At 40.9% G+C, this 15,969-nt stretch overlaps 3 protein-coding genes across 4 annotated transcripts; 1 reads left to right on the top strand and 2 right to left on the bottom strand.

Moving 5' to 3' along the window:
* Positions 1-453: 453 nt before the first annotated feature.
* fdxacb1 (ferredoxin-fold anticodon binding domain containing 1) lies at positions 454-4,708 on the bottom strand. Its single transcript, XM_008278757.1, has 5 exons — positions 4,319-4,708; positions 4,069-4,225; positions 2,251-2,454; positions 1,970-2,128; positions 454-1,888 (listed from the first exon to the last, which is right to left on the bottom strand). Exons 1-5 carry the CDS (start codon positions 4,494-4,496, stop codon positions 685-687), a joined length of 1,902 nt encoding a protein of 633 aa, XP_008276979.1. The 5' UTR covers positions 4,497-4,708; the 3' UTR covers positions 454-684.
* Positions 4,709-5,194: 486 nt separating this feature from the next.
* Positions 5,195-9,260, top strand: LOC103355094 (mitochondrial import receptor subunit TOM40B). The gene is made up of 10 exons (XM_008278756.1): positions 5,195-5,262; positions 5,706-5,905; positions 6,523-6,590; positions 6,667-6,759; positions 6,909-7,010; positions 7,127-7,232; positions 7,464-7,586; positions 7,695-7,771; positions 7,848-7,950; positions 8,026-9,260. The coding sequence occupies exons 2-10, from the start codon at positions 5,722-5,724 to the stop codon at positions 8,163-8,165; spliced, it is 996 nt and encodes a 331-aa protein (XP_008276978.1). The 5' UTR covers positions 5,195-5,262; positions 5,706-5,721; the 3' UTR covers positions 8,166-9,260.
* Positions 9,261-9,719: 459 nt separating this feature from the next.
* On the bottom strand, positions 9,720-15,895 carry bicdl2 (BICD family like cargo adaptor 2). 2 transcript variants are annotated; one of them, XM_008278753.1, is made up of 10 exons: positions 15,838-15,895; positions 14,694-15,216; positions 12,923-13,138; positions 12,695-12,811; positions 11,820-11,966; positions 11,500-11,646; positions 11,225-11,299; positions 10,453-10,535; positions 10,226-10,340; positions 9,720-10,102 (listed from the first exon to the last, which is right to left on the bottom strand). In XM_008278753.1, the coding sequence occupies exons 2-10, from the start codon at positions 14,937-14,939 to the stop codon at positions 9,932-9,934; spliced, it is 1,317 nt and encodes a 438-aa protein (XP_008276975.1). In that variant the 5' UTR covers positions 14,940-15,216; positions 15,838-15,895; the 3' UTR covers positions 9,720-9,931. The 2 variants fall into 2 exon arrangements, with proteins under 2 accessions (XP_008276975.1, XP_008276976.1); XM_008278754.1 differs by lacking the exon at positions 11,500-11,646.
* Between the last annotated feature and the right edge of the window lie 74 nt (positions 15,896-15,969).

The raw sequence follows: 15,969 nt of genomic DNA, 5'->3' as shown, positions 1-15,969 counted from the left end.
GGTTCTTATTATATTACGCATTGTGTAAAACCTTCATCTTAAACGTAACTAATGCTGTCTGAAAATGTAGCGCCGTGTCACTATAAAGCAGCATAAAATATTCAATTCATCAACATTGTACTTAAGAAAATGTATTTCGTTATTTTCCACCAGTGACAATCATGTACTAACAATAACTTAATATACATCTGGGTTTAAGTGGAGCAGTTATTTCAAGAAAATTCAATAAACTCAGTTGAAGGAATCCTTTCGACTCTATTAGCATTGTCCTATAATCTATACCAATATATTCTCTATATTGATCCTCTCAGGACATCTGCTTGCTGTTACAACAGAGGAGATTGATTTCAGATGTGGTGTATTGTGAAATGCCAGATTTCTTACAATGTCAATTTGTTGTCAACCATGTACCACATGTGACTTTCAGCACAATGACTGCCAACAGACCACAAATTTATGTTAAAGCAGCTTTATTATAGGATTAAGACACATACACGGAATTGAAGTCACATTTCACAGTATAGTAAGCAATGCCTGAACCACTGTAAACACTGTTCACCTACAGTTTTGCACATTATACATTTATACTTTTCTTAGCAGTTACAAACAGCCTTGTCATCATAATGCCTTTGAAAAAAAAATAAGAGGTTAAATCCCTGTTCCTCTTTGAGTTTCAAGTGGCCGTTACCTGATGGTCACCTGCAACCAAGACGAAAGTAAAGACTCCAAGTGTTTGTGAAACTGGAGGGCTTGTGTGTGTGACAGAGCGTGTGTGTGTGAGTGGTAGATGAGTCTGTAGCAGTAACTGGTCTGGCTCAGGTCAGGATGTGAGAACATATCAATGAGTTTAACCTGCTCCACGGTCCCGCGGCTGGCCTCCCGGACCACGCCGTGGAATTTCTTCTCCTCCCATATCGGCCCCGTCCAGAAGCTGATGTCAAAGTTGAAGTGCTCAGGGAACAGGGAAAATGGGCGAAAAGGAGTCCCTGGTGATGGGCGAGGTGTAAACTGTTTTAAGAAACGTGGGTCATGTGACCACAGCAGCCGCCAGTCGGGGAGCGAGAACAGGAGCACAGCAAGGAGGTCCAAATTTAGAGACACAGTGACGCTGACATTGTTGTCACTTGCAAATAGTTTACCAACCAAACCCATCGGCTGCGCCATCAGACGCAGACCTCCCTGTTCTGCTACCAGGGAGACCCCATACGGAGCGAGAAGTGTTTCCAACTTATGTCCGAGCGATTTAATTGGATCACTTTCTGGAGGGAAAACGCCTCTGAGGAGAAGCTCATGAAAGGCAGGCAGAGCCCAGAGGCTGATGGGAACATTCCTGAACACCACGCCACTAACGCCAAATAAGCTGGTAACACCATTACAGCCCCCGCAGGCCTCATCCTCCTTGTTCCCTTCACTGTCATTATTCCCCTCGTGACTCCCTGCATTGTCAATTAGCTCCTCTTTTTTAGTTGAAAGCTCTTCCATCTGAGGGAGCAGTGAAGGACGCAGCAAATAAAGACCAGTTTCCCCTTCAGGGTCAACATCAATAGAGCATGCAGACCTTAAGCTCTCAACTCCTTTGCTTTTGATCCTGTCCACTTTATCTGAGGTAACACACGAGGCTGACGGAGTTTCTCCTGTGTCGGCACATCCCTGATCTTTTTCTCTCTCTGTGGATGTGTGAGCGTCGGAGCTGAAGTCTTTCTCAAGCGGGTGGATCCAATAGCAATGTGTACTCTCGCTGTCGCAGCATGTCTGCAACTGTTTGGCCGTGAGGAGATAGGGAATGGTCTCTGTCGTCATGGAGACCAACCACTTCTCCGCCAGTCCTTCGAGAAGAAAATCCTGCACCAACTTGACAGGGTGGACAGAGTCTGAGCAGAGAAATCTCCTGATGAGAAAGAACAGACAGTGAGCACGGTTTTTCTTGAACTGGTGGCTTATTATTCAAGCAGCATGAAAATCTCTGTACCTGAATATGAAATCACTGAGTTCAGCTGGGATGTTGTACTGAACTGTCTCCCCTTCAACAGCCTCCTCCACCTTAAGTGTCTGGCCAGAGGTGTAGGGGAGGCTACGAGTGAACACATGGAGCAAACCTTTCTCCACATGAAAGCCCTTGTCCTGGCTCCTATACAACAGCGATACCGTCATTAGGCAGGGTCAGTATGCAAACACGCAGCAACAACACACACAGGGGACACAATGGGCTGCTTCTACTCATCCACTGTAACACTCACCTTTACTCCTTACCTGTATCCAGTGCACTTGTAGTTCTGGTATCTCTCACTTTCAAAAGGGTGGACAGCACTAAGGATTAGATGTGCTTCTGCTGCCATGGCAGCCACCTGCCAGCTGTTGTGCCACTCTCGCTTCGGCTGGTCCGCTGGCGTCCCGCCCTGCCCATTGCACAAGGAAACATGAACTTCTCCGTCTTCAGCCAACACCTGGACGCAACTGGAGGCACAGAAAAACACTGGTAATGGGTGTGTTGCCATTAACAACAGAAGGTTTAAGTTTCTAAAGTACACATTCATGGCAAAATAAAACAAAAATCAGTTTTAAGTGCCTCAGTAAGATGCAGAGCCACCACGTGCCACTACAATAGCTTCAACAAGCCATGACATTGATTCTCAAGTCTCTGGAAGTGTACTAAAGCAAAATAACACCATTAATCTAAAAAAAATATTCCCTCATTTGGTTTTTGTCGGCGGTGGTGAAGAGCACTGTCTAGCACTTCGTTCCAAAACCTCCCACAGGGGTTAAGATCTGTGACTGTGAAGGTCATGATGTTTTTTTCAGCAAACCATGCAGCGACCCCTCGTGCCCTAATGATGGGAGCATCCTGTTAGAGGCTCCCATCAGGACAGAAATGTTTCATCGTGGGATAAAGTTAATCAATTACGACAACTTTGTATTGATTTGCAGTCACCCTTCAATCTGAAGGGATAAGTGGACCGACATGATGCCAGCAAAATACCCTCTGTAGCATAACAGAGCCACCAGATCCCCTCATTCAAGGAGCCAGATGTTCAGATATTTCCTTTAATCTGTCATCTATTTCTAAGTGGACAATTGGCCCTAAAGAATGATAGATTTTCTTTCTTTCTTTTTTCTTTTTCAAACTACCTCACTTTAAGCAATATCAATTATGTATGAAAAATAAATCTTTTTTTTCAAAAATGTCTTCTTTGCCATAACAAAAGACGAAAAAATTGCTCACAAAATATTTTTTTTCAAACTTAGAGAAGCTCTGAGCAAGCATTCAATGCTAGCTTGAGGTACTTGCTTGGTATCAATAATTAATGCCAGATCATATTTTAGTCAGGACATGAAACAAAACTGAAGAATGATACACTTATTGTTACAATTTGTAGTTATTAGTCAAAATCCTGTTATAAACTGTTATAAATTAGAATGGAACATTTTTTTGCTGAACAAAAAATTTACAATGTGATTATTTTGACAGATTTACGATTTGGTGGGAATAGTAATTTGTGCATTTTGTTTTAAAATAATAATTTTAAAAAACATTATGAATGTACCAACTTCATAGGGATGGCAATTGCTGAGTTGGTTGGTTTATATGCTGCAGTCTGCATCAAATAGGCAGGTTCCCTAAGGACTGGAGAATGTGATTTATAGGCCTGGGCATCTCTGTAGCACCGCAATACTTAATTCAAAATGGTGACGCTGCAGCTCAAGCAATCTGGATATTGCACTTGTTGACATTGCAATTTCAGTGATATTTCGATAAATCGTCGGTCGAAGTAAAAAAATAACCTACTGCACCACATTGATGTTTTAAATGAATGTTTTGAAAGAGCACATTTGATTAGAAATAAAGCACTTTTTTTTTGCTTTATATAGTAAAATAAAATAAATCATCCAAGGTCTAAAAGCGCCAGTCAGTTGACCTTGAGTTATCAGTATTCTTATTTTTTCTCAAACTTTTTCATCATCAGCTCACATTATATCTAAAAAATGTGCACAGATACATGATGGATGTTGGAGGAGAATCTCAGAAAACAGAAAATGCTTTGAATGGATTACAGTTCAATGCAGCTGTACCTGAGGAAGAAGTTTTTGAGAAGTTCTCTGTTCTTTTTAACCCCACTCTTTCTCCCACAGTGAGGAAAGTTAAAGACCACCCGGTCAAACACACGGCCCTGCAGAGAGGCACACTGCTCCAGCTTTGTGCAGTCCACCTCAAAAAGCACCGTTCCACCTGAGTGACAAATAAGGAAAATAAGTACAAGAAAAAAAAAAGTGTAGCCCCATAATAACAATCAGCTTTGCGACAATCCCACCAGAGCTGTACCTGAGTCCTTGATGGTCTGAATGTTGCTGGCTGCACCTTCGTGCCGCAGTGCCTCCTCCTGATGCTGCAGACAAGTGGCCGTTACGCTGGTCTCTGATTCCGAGTACAGCTGACTGGCAGAGGCAGAAAAGGAGAAGTTCCCTTCTCCCACCAGCAATATGGACCGTGAAGGAGACATATCCAGCCCGAGTGGAGTCGGAGGGATACGCAAAAAAAGTCAAATTCCTCGAAAAAGTTGTCCCGAAACCTGCTCCCGCTTTTTACCGCTCAGAGCGCGACCATGGACGGTGCGACAGAAAAGAGACGCGTGTAGGAGTGATAATGACCACCTTCTGTCTTCTTCACGCTCTAATATGTTACAATAGCAGCATATTTTAGTTAGTAACTACCGTATTTTGCGTCTGAGATCGGCTCGGATAAAAAAAACAAAGTATTTCTACTCCTCTGGTAAATGAAGGAGATGACCTTCTCCTGCTCCCGACGCTGCAGCAACATGAAAGCCGAATATTATCTCACCTGTAGCAGCTTGCGTTGGACGCGGTGTCGCAGATACAGTAGTCCGACGAGAAACAAAACTAGAGGAACGCTACGCAATTCCCCTAACCCTCCCTGTCAACCAGCGAATGTATTTTAAGTGAAAGGTAGGCAACTGGAAACGTATAGGCGACATTCCCCGTACATTACAATTGAAATGTCGGTTTTGCGCACGTAAATGTAAAAGTATAATTTTTTATACGACCTGAAAGGACCCGTCGTGTTTTCAGAGGGACACATTAGCGGCGCTGTGGTGGGGGGAGCTAATTGCAGCATCAGTTGATCCCAGCATCCGTAGCCTTCGCACATCAAGTTGTAGTTTATCAAATTATAAAAGCCACATGACAGCTTTTTTGATGTGCCGTTCTCGGTTCCGCTCGATATTTTAAGGCCTCTCGACCATATACGAAGTAGGTACTTATACCTTTTTTTCCCACAATGCATGTCTGTTTCTCCTGATGCTAAGGTCATGCTAGCTAACGGAACTGCTGCACCTGCACATGAAAACATCAGATGAGCCTTGCATGATGCACGCTGTCATAATCCTTCTTGCAATTCCAGATTTAGGTTCACTATAAAACAACTTAAATAACTAGCACAATAAGGTTAAAATTATGTATCTGCTTTTATTTAATTTTTACATTTTTGCTATCTTTTAATGTCATTTCTTCTTCTTTAAACACCCAACTGACCAAGGAAAATGGGTTTTACCTTCTAAAGTGGATTTCAGTGCATGTTCCTTCTCTGCTTCTGCCCCCTTTATATAGGACAGAGTTTGGCTTTGAAATAACTGCATGCCCAGGCTCTATATAAGATAATAAATGTCTCCCCCTTGCCTCTCTGTGTCCTTCAGGAAGTGTTGCGCCCACATGGGCAGTGTTCTGGCTTTGTCTTCCAGTCCGGGCCATCAGAACTGGCCTTTCTCCACAGATCCTCCTCCTTCTCGCTGGGACGCACATCCTGCTCACTGGGACAGTCCACCACGCTGGGAGAGGAGAGATGGCCGCCTACCCAACCCAGGCAGCTTTCACTCTCTCCACAGGAGCTGCAAAGGTACTCCTGGCTAAAAAGAAGGAGTGGTGGAAGGCACGCTGTCGTTTAGGAGGAGCAGACTCTGGGGAAAAACATTCACGTAGTTCTATGCTTGATGCAAAAGCATTTCACATGTAGCATAACAACCAGTATGTTCTTGTATTGAAGCATTTTTTCTATAAAAGTCATTGATTTGGAGAACAAAGAGTGTGTTGACATCCACATCAAAAGCCACATTGCTCTTCCATGCTTGGCTCTGCTAGAAATTGATTACATGATTGCTGATTGATCAGTGCACTTAACTTTCCATGAATAATGAAGGAAAGAACATTTTAGCAAGCATAATGGTGTAAAATTGAGGAATGCTACACAATTCTGAAAGCCTCAACGAAGCAAACGAATGTGTTTTAAGTGAAAGAAGCTGTTATTTTGTTACTTACAGCATTTCTTGAGAAGAAAAATGTAGCGTTGTGATCTGAGTTGTACATAATACGTTAATGTGAAAATGAAGCCATCTGGGTTGCTCTGAATGCGGTCGCTGTCAGAACTGATTATCAGTCAGACAATTACAGATCATATGTATCCAAAATGTGTTACTCACATTGATGCTAAACTGTCATTTCTCTGTACCTCCTCAGATGTGTTTCCTCAACAGATTGAGGGTGTCAAGATGATTGTCAACAAAACTCTGAGCAGCTTCTTCAAGGTGATGCTTCCACCCACATTCATTTATAAGACAATAATGTGTGATCTTTGATTTTGATGAATGTGTTTGCTTCCAGGTCAGTCATACGCTCCACCTCAGTGCTGTAAGTCCTTCATACTATCGATTCCACGTGGAGCATTTGCAGTCTGATGACTACAGCAAGGACAAGGTTAAGCACAAATCCCCACACACTTGATATGTTACCACTGGCTTCATCAATTAAGTTTTTATCAGTGACATTGCAAAAAAAAAAAAAAAAAGATGAAGACTGCCTTTCTGTGTTGACAAGTTGCACAATGTTAATTTTTCACATTTTAGGATGCCCCAGCGTTAATCGGTGAGATGGATTCTTCAGGTAGTCTGAACGCTCACGCTCTGCTGCATCTCACTGAGCGCGTACGAGCGAGAACAGTGTTCCAGGTTTGTACCTTTTCTTAACTCCATCTGTCACAAGTTCAGTTGCTGTTCCTAAATAAGTCCATAACTTTACAACAACGGCAAACAACTCAGTGTTTGAATTGTTGATTGTGTTTTAGACCCAACAGTCCCAGTTTGTAACGTGGCAGTTTGAGACCGAGTACAGAGGGAACGACTTCACTGCTGCTGTGACTGTAGCTAATCCAGACGTCCTCAGAGAGTCTGGTGAGAAATTAAATTAAAGTAATAGTGTGTTTATAGTATAGTAATAGCATCACTTAGTTTCACAGCCATCAATGTATAATAAAGATGCATTAATCTATTGGTACACTTTTATTATCTACCAATATTGAAATAATCCAGTGATTCTCTTTATGTTTTTTTTTTTACTAAATATAATTGTTGAATTAGTACTTATCATGATATGCTCTGTATATGTTTGTTTTTCTTGGACAGTTATCCTTGTAGCACACTTCCTACAGAGCGTGTCATCTGGACTGGTGTTAGGAGGGGAGCTGGTCTACCATCGGGGACGAGCAGAGGAAGGAGGAATTCTTACTTTGGCTGGACAATACTCAAGTCAGAGTTGAACTTTTTGGATTTTACATTGGATTTTAACTGAGCTGCTATCATTCCTGATGTGTCACGCTTTATTTAGCAGCTGTGTTCCACATTTTTTCTATGCAGGACCAAACTGGGTGGCAACGCTGAATGCTGGGAAAGGAGGTGCCCATGCGAGCTACTATCACAGAGCCAACAAACAGGTACGGCAAATGCTGTTCAAATACAACATTTACATCAGGTGTATATTGGTAATATGAATTTGTGCGTGCTTGCCAGATCCAAGTCGGAGTGGAGTTTGAAGCCAGCACCAGGACGCAGGAGACGACAACCTCGTTTGGGTACCAGATGGAACTCCCGGAGGCCAACATGGTCTTCCGAGGTAAATTTCTTTCTGCAGCTTTGATTCAAATGCCATGCTTAGTATATGAGACTGTTGTTATTTGTGTGTATCCAGGTATGATAAACAGTCGCTGCATAATAGGAGGCGTGTTGGAGAAGCGTCTGACCCCGCTCCCTGCCACCCTAATTATGGGTGCCTTCGTAAATCACAGAGGTGACAAGCTGCAAGTGGGCCTAGGTGTCAATGTGGGTTAATCCTCCGCTATCCCCTGCTGGAATTCCCTGTCAGGACAGTCGCCCGGAGACGTGTGTCAGAGGCTTCATCATGACCTGATCTCCTAAGGTTTATCAGCCTCAGCAAAACACCTTCTGTTTCTTTAAGTCGATGCATCTCACCTTGCAACCTACCTCTCGAAATGGAGGCGATGTTTTCTGAGTGGGTGACAAGGATTGCACTGGAGGAATAGATGAACCTTTTCTGGGGCTCGCACTATGTGACTGGAGATGTGTTACCGTCCCTGTAAAACCAGACTACACATCCCCTTCTGGACAGTCAAAACCGAAAAGGAAAAAAAAGGCATACTGCACTGTAAAAGTTTTATACTGTAGGTAGTCATAAAGAAACATAATGTGTATAGATTGTATTTAAAGATAATAGTGTTTTTTCTTATTTTACCCCAATTAACTAGAATTATTGATCTTTCCGCCTATTATTTTCAAAAGGTGGTTAGAAAACAAATACGTATTTTTTTCCCTCATTGTCTAGGTAGGAATTGGTTTATTGCCAGTTAAACATCAACTAATCCAAACAACAAAGCTCAGTCGCCATGCAATGCTTTTTGGCATTTGTCTCCTAAACCTTGATTTTTGGAGCTTCCCAGTGTTTGAATGTACCAACATGGATGTGGTTTGTAATGCTTGCTGCTGTCAGCATTACTGAACCCTCAGTATGTCCTCTGAAAGATAAACAAGTAAGCAATTTTGTGTTTGATTGTGGGTGCATCGTTGTTCCCAGTGTGTGCATCACATACACAGACAGATATTGGTTGATTCTAAGATAAAAGGTGCTGCTCCAAATGGACCAATCTGAAGCTGAGGGATGAGAGAGTTGGCTGTGCACCAAGTCTGCTGGGCGAGGACTGTACTGTATGTATATAGATGAAGGCATTCAGAAACACTAACCTGTATGCAACCTGCACTACTCTCACTGCATCTGGACATTTCCAGGGCTGTTTAACATATGAAATGTTGCATATGTATTATTTATACATTATGTAATATAAGCATGGAGAGAAGTTGAAGGGTGTGACTGTCTTTTTGGACTTAATTTATTAAAGATGTCATTTCTATTATAGCCTCTTTTCTTTTGTCTACGTGTGATACTAACCGACAGAGAAATACCACCTAAATCTGAGTTTAACCTCAACACCGAGGTGCTTTATATACACATGTTGAAGCATCTAGCAAAAATAAAAAACAGACATTTTTATCCAAAATTGTAAAAGATCAAAACTGAGCTTCAAGGAAACTGAATATTGGCCGTTCATTATGTGTCAAGACTAAATGAACTCTATTTTTTCCCACTCCTCTGTGCATTTATAAAGCAGATTCATGAAGCAGTAGAATTTGTGCTGAATTTGTTTGCTTAAGATGAACATTTTCCATTTTCAGTCCTTTCTGTGCAGATCCATGTATTTCCACAAACTTCATATGCAGTCACCGCCTTTAAAATTCTGGCCTCGTTGCGTCTAATCATACAATCACAGTGACCACAAGCATGTATTTAAAATACTGCTTTAAGATAGAGACTCTGTTGTGTCTTCAAGTATTTTAATATAAACTCTGAAATTACTAATTACTGTACATACATGTTACATACATATATACAAATACGTTCAAAAATGAGGTCTGTAAACATTTCAGTTGTTGATTCTGAAGTCACATTATAGCGTCCAACAAAAGGCTTAAAGTGGCAAAAGAGAAAGGCTGATATGTATGTGACACGTAAACTGCTGCCGGTGTTATTTTTCTTTGAAAAAAGAAGAGAAGAATCCTTTCCCTCTTTCTCCCTTCACTTTCAAAGACTTGCTTCTTTGGAGTCCTACGGTGTTGTCCTTCTCTCGTTGGATTTCTTTCTGCCTCTCCTCCTCTCTTTGCTGCACCTGCTGGTTGATCACCAACCGCATGTCCTCCTGCAGGAAGGTTGGCATGAAGAAAGAAAAGTCTACCTGTGCACTGTACTTTTTTTTTTTTTTTTTTACACGTGTTATCAAACGACATCATTTATAATTTCATCTCCCTGCACACACACTCACCTGCCAGGCGTCCAGCTCCTGAGACAGCGCTACTTTGTGTTGGATGGTGTTGAGAAGCTGCTGAGTCAGTGTTTCTTTCTCCTGACGCACCGTGGCCAGTTCACTCTCCAGCGAGCTAAATATTCATATGAAAATTAGAAAATCATATTTAGCCCTGAGTTCTAATAATATTGAATAAATTCAATTCAAATCGTTCAAATCAAAATATTTTTGCTGTGTAGCATCACCTGTAGCTTGGCTTATCAGGACTGCTTCTGAAAGGCTGGATTTCTTCCCTCAGAGACTCAAGTTGTTCTTGTTGAGATTGCAGCTGCAAAGTGTGCAAAGTGTTTTAGTCAAGTCACCATTATTGATACAGCACATTTTCAACAGCAGCTGTTGAGCTGCAGATCTGTGTTGCGTATTTACTCAAGTGCAAAAATGAAGACTACAGTGGAATTTATGAGGTGAATTCATCTGAGTAATTAAATATATTTAGAATCTTACAAAATGTATTCAAACACAGATTTTCCTGACTAAATTAAAATGTATGGCTAAGCTCTAAAGAGTTATCTGATTACTTTATACCCTGTAATGATCATTGCGTTGCACACTGGCTTCCAAACTAGTTGTGGTGTTACTTAAAAGCAGATTTAAGGTGAGAAAATGCACCATCGGCTATTTTCACATATCAAAATCTGCATGTACAACATTCATGAAAAGTTAAATATAGAGATTATTTGCCACACTGTGTTCTTTGCCTTTCAGCCAGCTGGTAATGAAACCAAATAACATTATTTTTGAAGTCCTAAGTTCTAAATTAGTGCTTCTTCGCCTATTATTAATGCAAGAGAAACCAGCAAATTCATCTTTTTTTTAAAATCCTGTACCATCAAGAAACCTTTCAGATAAATTCTAAACATGCTGAAATGTAATCCAGCACTAAATGACAGTATTTCTTCTGCGTGGGTCAATCCTTGTGTTAAAAAAGAGTTTAAAAGTGTATGTAGCTCGACAGACCTCCTCTTTCAGTGCTTGTATTTCTTCATCTCTTGCTTGCAGGATTGTGGAGTGAGCTAGAAGGGCCTCTTTAGCCTGGTGAACAAGAGAATTTAAAAGGTCAGACACTTTATTACAAGGCATAGAAGAGGTTGTTAATTTTAAAGACCAGCTAGAATCAGCGTCTATTGAAAAGGGATGTCAGTACAGGGTCAGAATTAGTACACAGCGGCTGAGTTAGACCTGTCAGTGCAGCCACTCCAGTGTTGTGTATTCCTGTGTGTCTCTGTGGGTACCTGTGATTGCTGAATTTCACTGAGCAGAGACAAAGGTTGTGTGTGTGAACTGTCCAGGATGCTCTCTTCTCCCAGGTTCAAAGCTTTTTGCTGCAGGGAGCGATTCAAGGTGCGCAACTCAAACACCACTCCCTGCTCCTGCTCTATCTACAGGCACAAACACACAGACAGATCAAGAGCTTGAAACTAGTCGTGTTAGTGACTTCTGTTAGTGAAGAGCAATATCTCCTGCAGCAGCCATGATTCTGTCTGCGCTCCCCTCAGCTTCATCTCTAAATGTCACCATTCATCTTAAATGCCACTCAGTCATTGATCCTCACCTCCGCTTCTTTCTCTTTCAGTTTCATCTGGACTTCAGACAGTCTGTCCCTCAGTCCGTCTCTCTCCGTTCTGAGTCTTTGGCTGTCTTCCTGGGAGGCTTTCAGCTGTGCCTCCATGTGCGACTGCCGCTCCTGCAAAACTTTGTTCTGTCCAGAAAGGAGGGAAAGATGGATGAACACAAAATACTGTAGAAATTACACAATGAGGTGAAACTGAAAACAAAAAAATATGCCGGAAATTATCCTTCTCCTGAACATTTAAATGAATTTTAGATCAGAGTGCAAATAATTTCTGACCAGACTCTGATGCTTTGAAAGAAGAATAATAAAACCCCAGAGAGATCTGTTAGATCTCTATGACTATATTTTTGCTAATATATTTGTTGGTGCTTGTGACTCAGGTTACTAAGCCTTGACATTTGCTTTAAGCTCATCTTACTTCAGACTTGACTCACAAAAGCCTTAATGTTATGCAAGAATTTAAAGCAAAGCCCTTCAAGACTGCTGGCGGCAAATGTTGCATAGCACACCTTGAATATTTATAGGCATAAATCTTTGGTTTTGTGTACATGAAAACACTCTTAAGACAGCTTTAAAATGAAAATATTCAAAGAACAAAATTTAGAAATCTAAAAGACTTGGAACTGACTTGCAATTTACAAATGATGATGACTGACTTAACTCTGACTTGTCATCAAGGATTTGAGATTTAACTCGGACCTACGCCACAAGTCCTAAAAAGCAGCTCTGCCACTTTTACATTATATTAAAATTTCATGCTATTTGGTCATGTTTAACCACGAATGCATTCAAAACAGACCACTAAATGAGTGATTTGCTTGTGCACAGCATTGAGAAGTGACTAGTAAGAATACCTCTGCTTGTATGCTCCCTAATTGTGTGAAGCTGATATTTCGACTAAAAGACGATTCTTCCATCTCTTCTCTGAGAGAGCGAATCTCAGTCCTCAAGGAGTGCTCCAGTGTCACAGCCTAAATGAGCAGGAGATGAGAAAGATTGTTCATCAATGGGTGACAAAGATAGAACTCCTTAAACCTGCTCGTCTGCATTGTTTCTGCTTGCACGGCGATGATGTAACCAACCTCTGCTAGCTGCTCCACCAGTCGTTGGTTATGGCTGGCTAACTGAGTCATCTGCTCGCTCTCATCTTTTCGCCGGTCACGCCCCTGACTGTGATGTTTCTCCAGCTCAACCCTCAAGGCGGCTAAATCTGCAGTCAGCTCCGCCTCCCTCTGTCCTGATGTCAGTTCATTCATGTCCAGCTTCCTCTGAAGAACATGCTTCTCCTGCTGCAAAGCCTGAGACATTGAACAACACATTAAGTGACTTCAAGACATCACTGACGAGTCTATAAATATCAGATACACAACATGGACAATTTCCTTTCTTCTAAATGTGAAGTCAAATTCCCACCAATGTTACAAATGTTTCCAGGCAGCAGGTTCTACATACTGACTTGTCATAGTAAGAAAGCCCAGCTGTTACTAACAACATGACTGATCTACTCCAGCCCTCCATGACCTACAGTTATAAACTACATTAGTACCTATAACTAGCTGAATGCAGACAAACTCTACATATACCAGCTCCCCAGACTGTAAACTGCATCACTGCAACATTTAAAAAAAAAATATGACATATGACAAACAGCATGTCTTTATCCAACTGATTCCCTAACTTACTTTTCTGGACCAACTTCAACAATTTTCCAAATATATGTTGTAGATAGATGTTTAAGGACAGACAACTTTAATAATAATATTTAGGATTTTTATACATAATGTCGAGCCATACACAAATCTTCTGCTTTTTCAGTGTTTGGAGTCTTTGTGAGAAAGGTGATAGTTAAGGTCACAGTGGCTCCATAGTGGGTCCAGCCCACTCACATACATGAGGGGAGCCAAATATCATGTGCATTATAGTATGGATTGCAATTACAGTTAAAGAGTTCATTCGCAAACACAGATAACTCCATCTTCACAAACCTTCAGAAAACCCACTTTTCCATCGTCTACCTGTGACGATATCAAAAGTTATCTCTATTTTTGTTATGTCGTTTCTACTGAGTCAAATCCACTCAGCTTCAGTTTGATTGATGTTATCTCAAGCAAACAACAACAAAAATAAGTATTCTGAAAATCTACAAAAATGGTGTTATCTGTTTTTGCAAATCAACTCTACAATTTTAACTACTCAGCTATTTGTTTCTTTCTGCTGTGCAGCAAACACTTTCATGTCAATAAACTAGTTTTTAAGATAATTTTTAATATTATCAAATCATTGTATCATTATTGTACCATCAAAGCCTATAAGTGATGGACTTCGCTAAAGATAAAGCACTAATACTTGTAAAGAGTCAAAAAAAAAAAAAAAAAACAAAAAAAGAAAAAAAAACAAAAAAAATTAAAAAAAGTCAGTGCTTGGGTTTCAGTCTTGGTGGTGAGGGCAATATGCACTACACAAAGTCCAAGCTGATTGGAATTCAAATAGGATTCATATTAATGCTTGTCTTCATGTCACATGTCAAAACATTCTTTTGTGGAAAAGGACTATGTTGTTATTTTAACTCTGTGTCAAATACAGATTTATACCTGCCATAAAAGTGGTTTTTGTCACAAATCATATGGTTTTGTTGTCAGCATGTGTTGATGAGCATGCTGTAACTGTAACTTCTATAATCTAAAGTGGAATGAGTTAAACTGTGATTTACTGGTTTTTCCACTTTTACCTCACCTACACTGCAGGCTAGAATCGTTCAAATGACAATTGCTTGTTTATGGTGAAAATGTTGTCCTTTAGTTCCCACCAAACTGTATTACAAGCTGCAAGAAGAAACAGCAGCGTTACTCTTACCTCCATCTCCCTTTCCCTCTGCTCCAGAGAGGCCGCCAGCTCCTCATTCTTCTCCAGCAAAGCCTGGCCGAGCTCTGCAGCGAGTATCAGGTCGGTCTCTAGCTCTCCTCCACTGTCAGTGCTGCCAGGAGAGGATGTGGATGTGGGGAGAGCAAAGGAGAGAGACACTGAGGAGGATGAGGAGAGAGGGAAGAAGGAGTCCTCCAGACTGGGTGAGGAAAGACTGTCCTTCCTGGGGGTGAACATTACTGACAGTAGTAGGCTTCTATAGGAATCAGTTAGAAAGCATCATCCCAGTTCTTGGAATAGAACTACACTCACACAGGTGGCAGGTGGACAGCCATTGATTGTCTTTTTTTTTTTTGGCAAGAATCCTTTTCTGTTTCTCAATGGTCTGGTCCAGAGGGATTTGATGAGTCAGTGTTTTAATTTTGTAATCCAAAAAGGGAGTATGTCTCTTCAAAACTTGTTCTTCGCTGTGGTTTCAGTGCTCCTGATGCTTGCGTCACTTCAATCGTCCCTTCTGTGGGCAATAAAACCATATAATGACTTGGATGGATATCAGACCAGTTGCTTCTTTATTTTTTTGGTAATACAATCTAACATGGCCTATAAGGAGGTCTTTGTCTGACAGGTGCTTTTGTTACTCTGACCGAAATACCAGCTTCGCTATTATCATTGTTCTGCTCCCCTCCCTGAAATTCCAAAGGCATTGTGCTCCACTATTTATCTAAAAAAACAGCAATGTCTTGAGTGTTCCCAAAATAATTTCTAAAGTAATAAGTTTTAGCCAAATAATTAAGAAACAATCACCATCTGCTTAAGTCTTAAATAAGTTCTTGCTCTTTTAAAACCCAAACTAAGGTTTAAAAAGTTATGTCACCAAACAAACTTTTCTCCATAAATTCTGTTTATATAGACTAAATTTCAGTATAGTTGCCCTCTCAGTCTCCCCTGTCAAATCTGACGTCACCTCCACACTTCGTCTCCCTATCGTGAAACCATGCTGTATACTTAAAATGATTTAAAACACAATTCACAAACTCATTCCCACTTTATCATAACTTGTTTTCTGTTACGAGAACAGACACGCTAAGCCATAATCTACCTGACTTTAAAAGAACAAAATTTGAGTCGCTCTTACCTGACAGTTCCCAGCCAACTCACATCAAACACACATTGCCTTCCTGTCTGGTAAGTTGTGTTTGGAAGTGTTTGCGCAAGAGAGGCTCAGCTGGTTTCCTTGGCAGTGGAAACATACAGTATGTAAATACAG

This window comes from Stegastes partitus, unplaced genomic scaffold, assembly GCF_000690725.1.
Source record: "Stegastes partitus isolate 25-593 unplaced genomic scaffold, Stegastes_partitus-1.0.2 Scaffold132, whole genome shotgun sequence".
Taxonomy (NCBI): domain Eukaryota; kingdom Metazoa; phylum Chordata; class Actinopteri; family Pomacentridae; genus Stegastes; species Stegastes partitus.
Note: the sequence above shows the minus strand (reverse complement) of the source record. Positions and strands in the feature narration are given on the sequence as shown.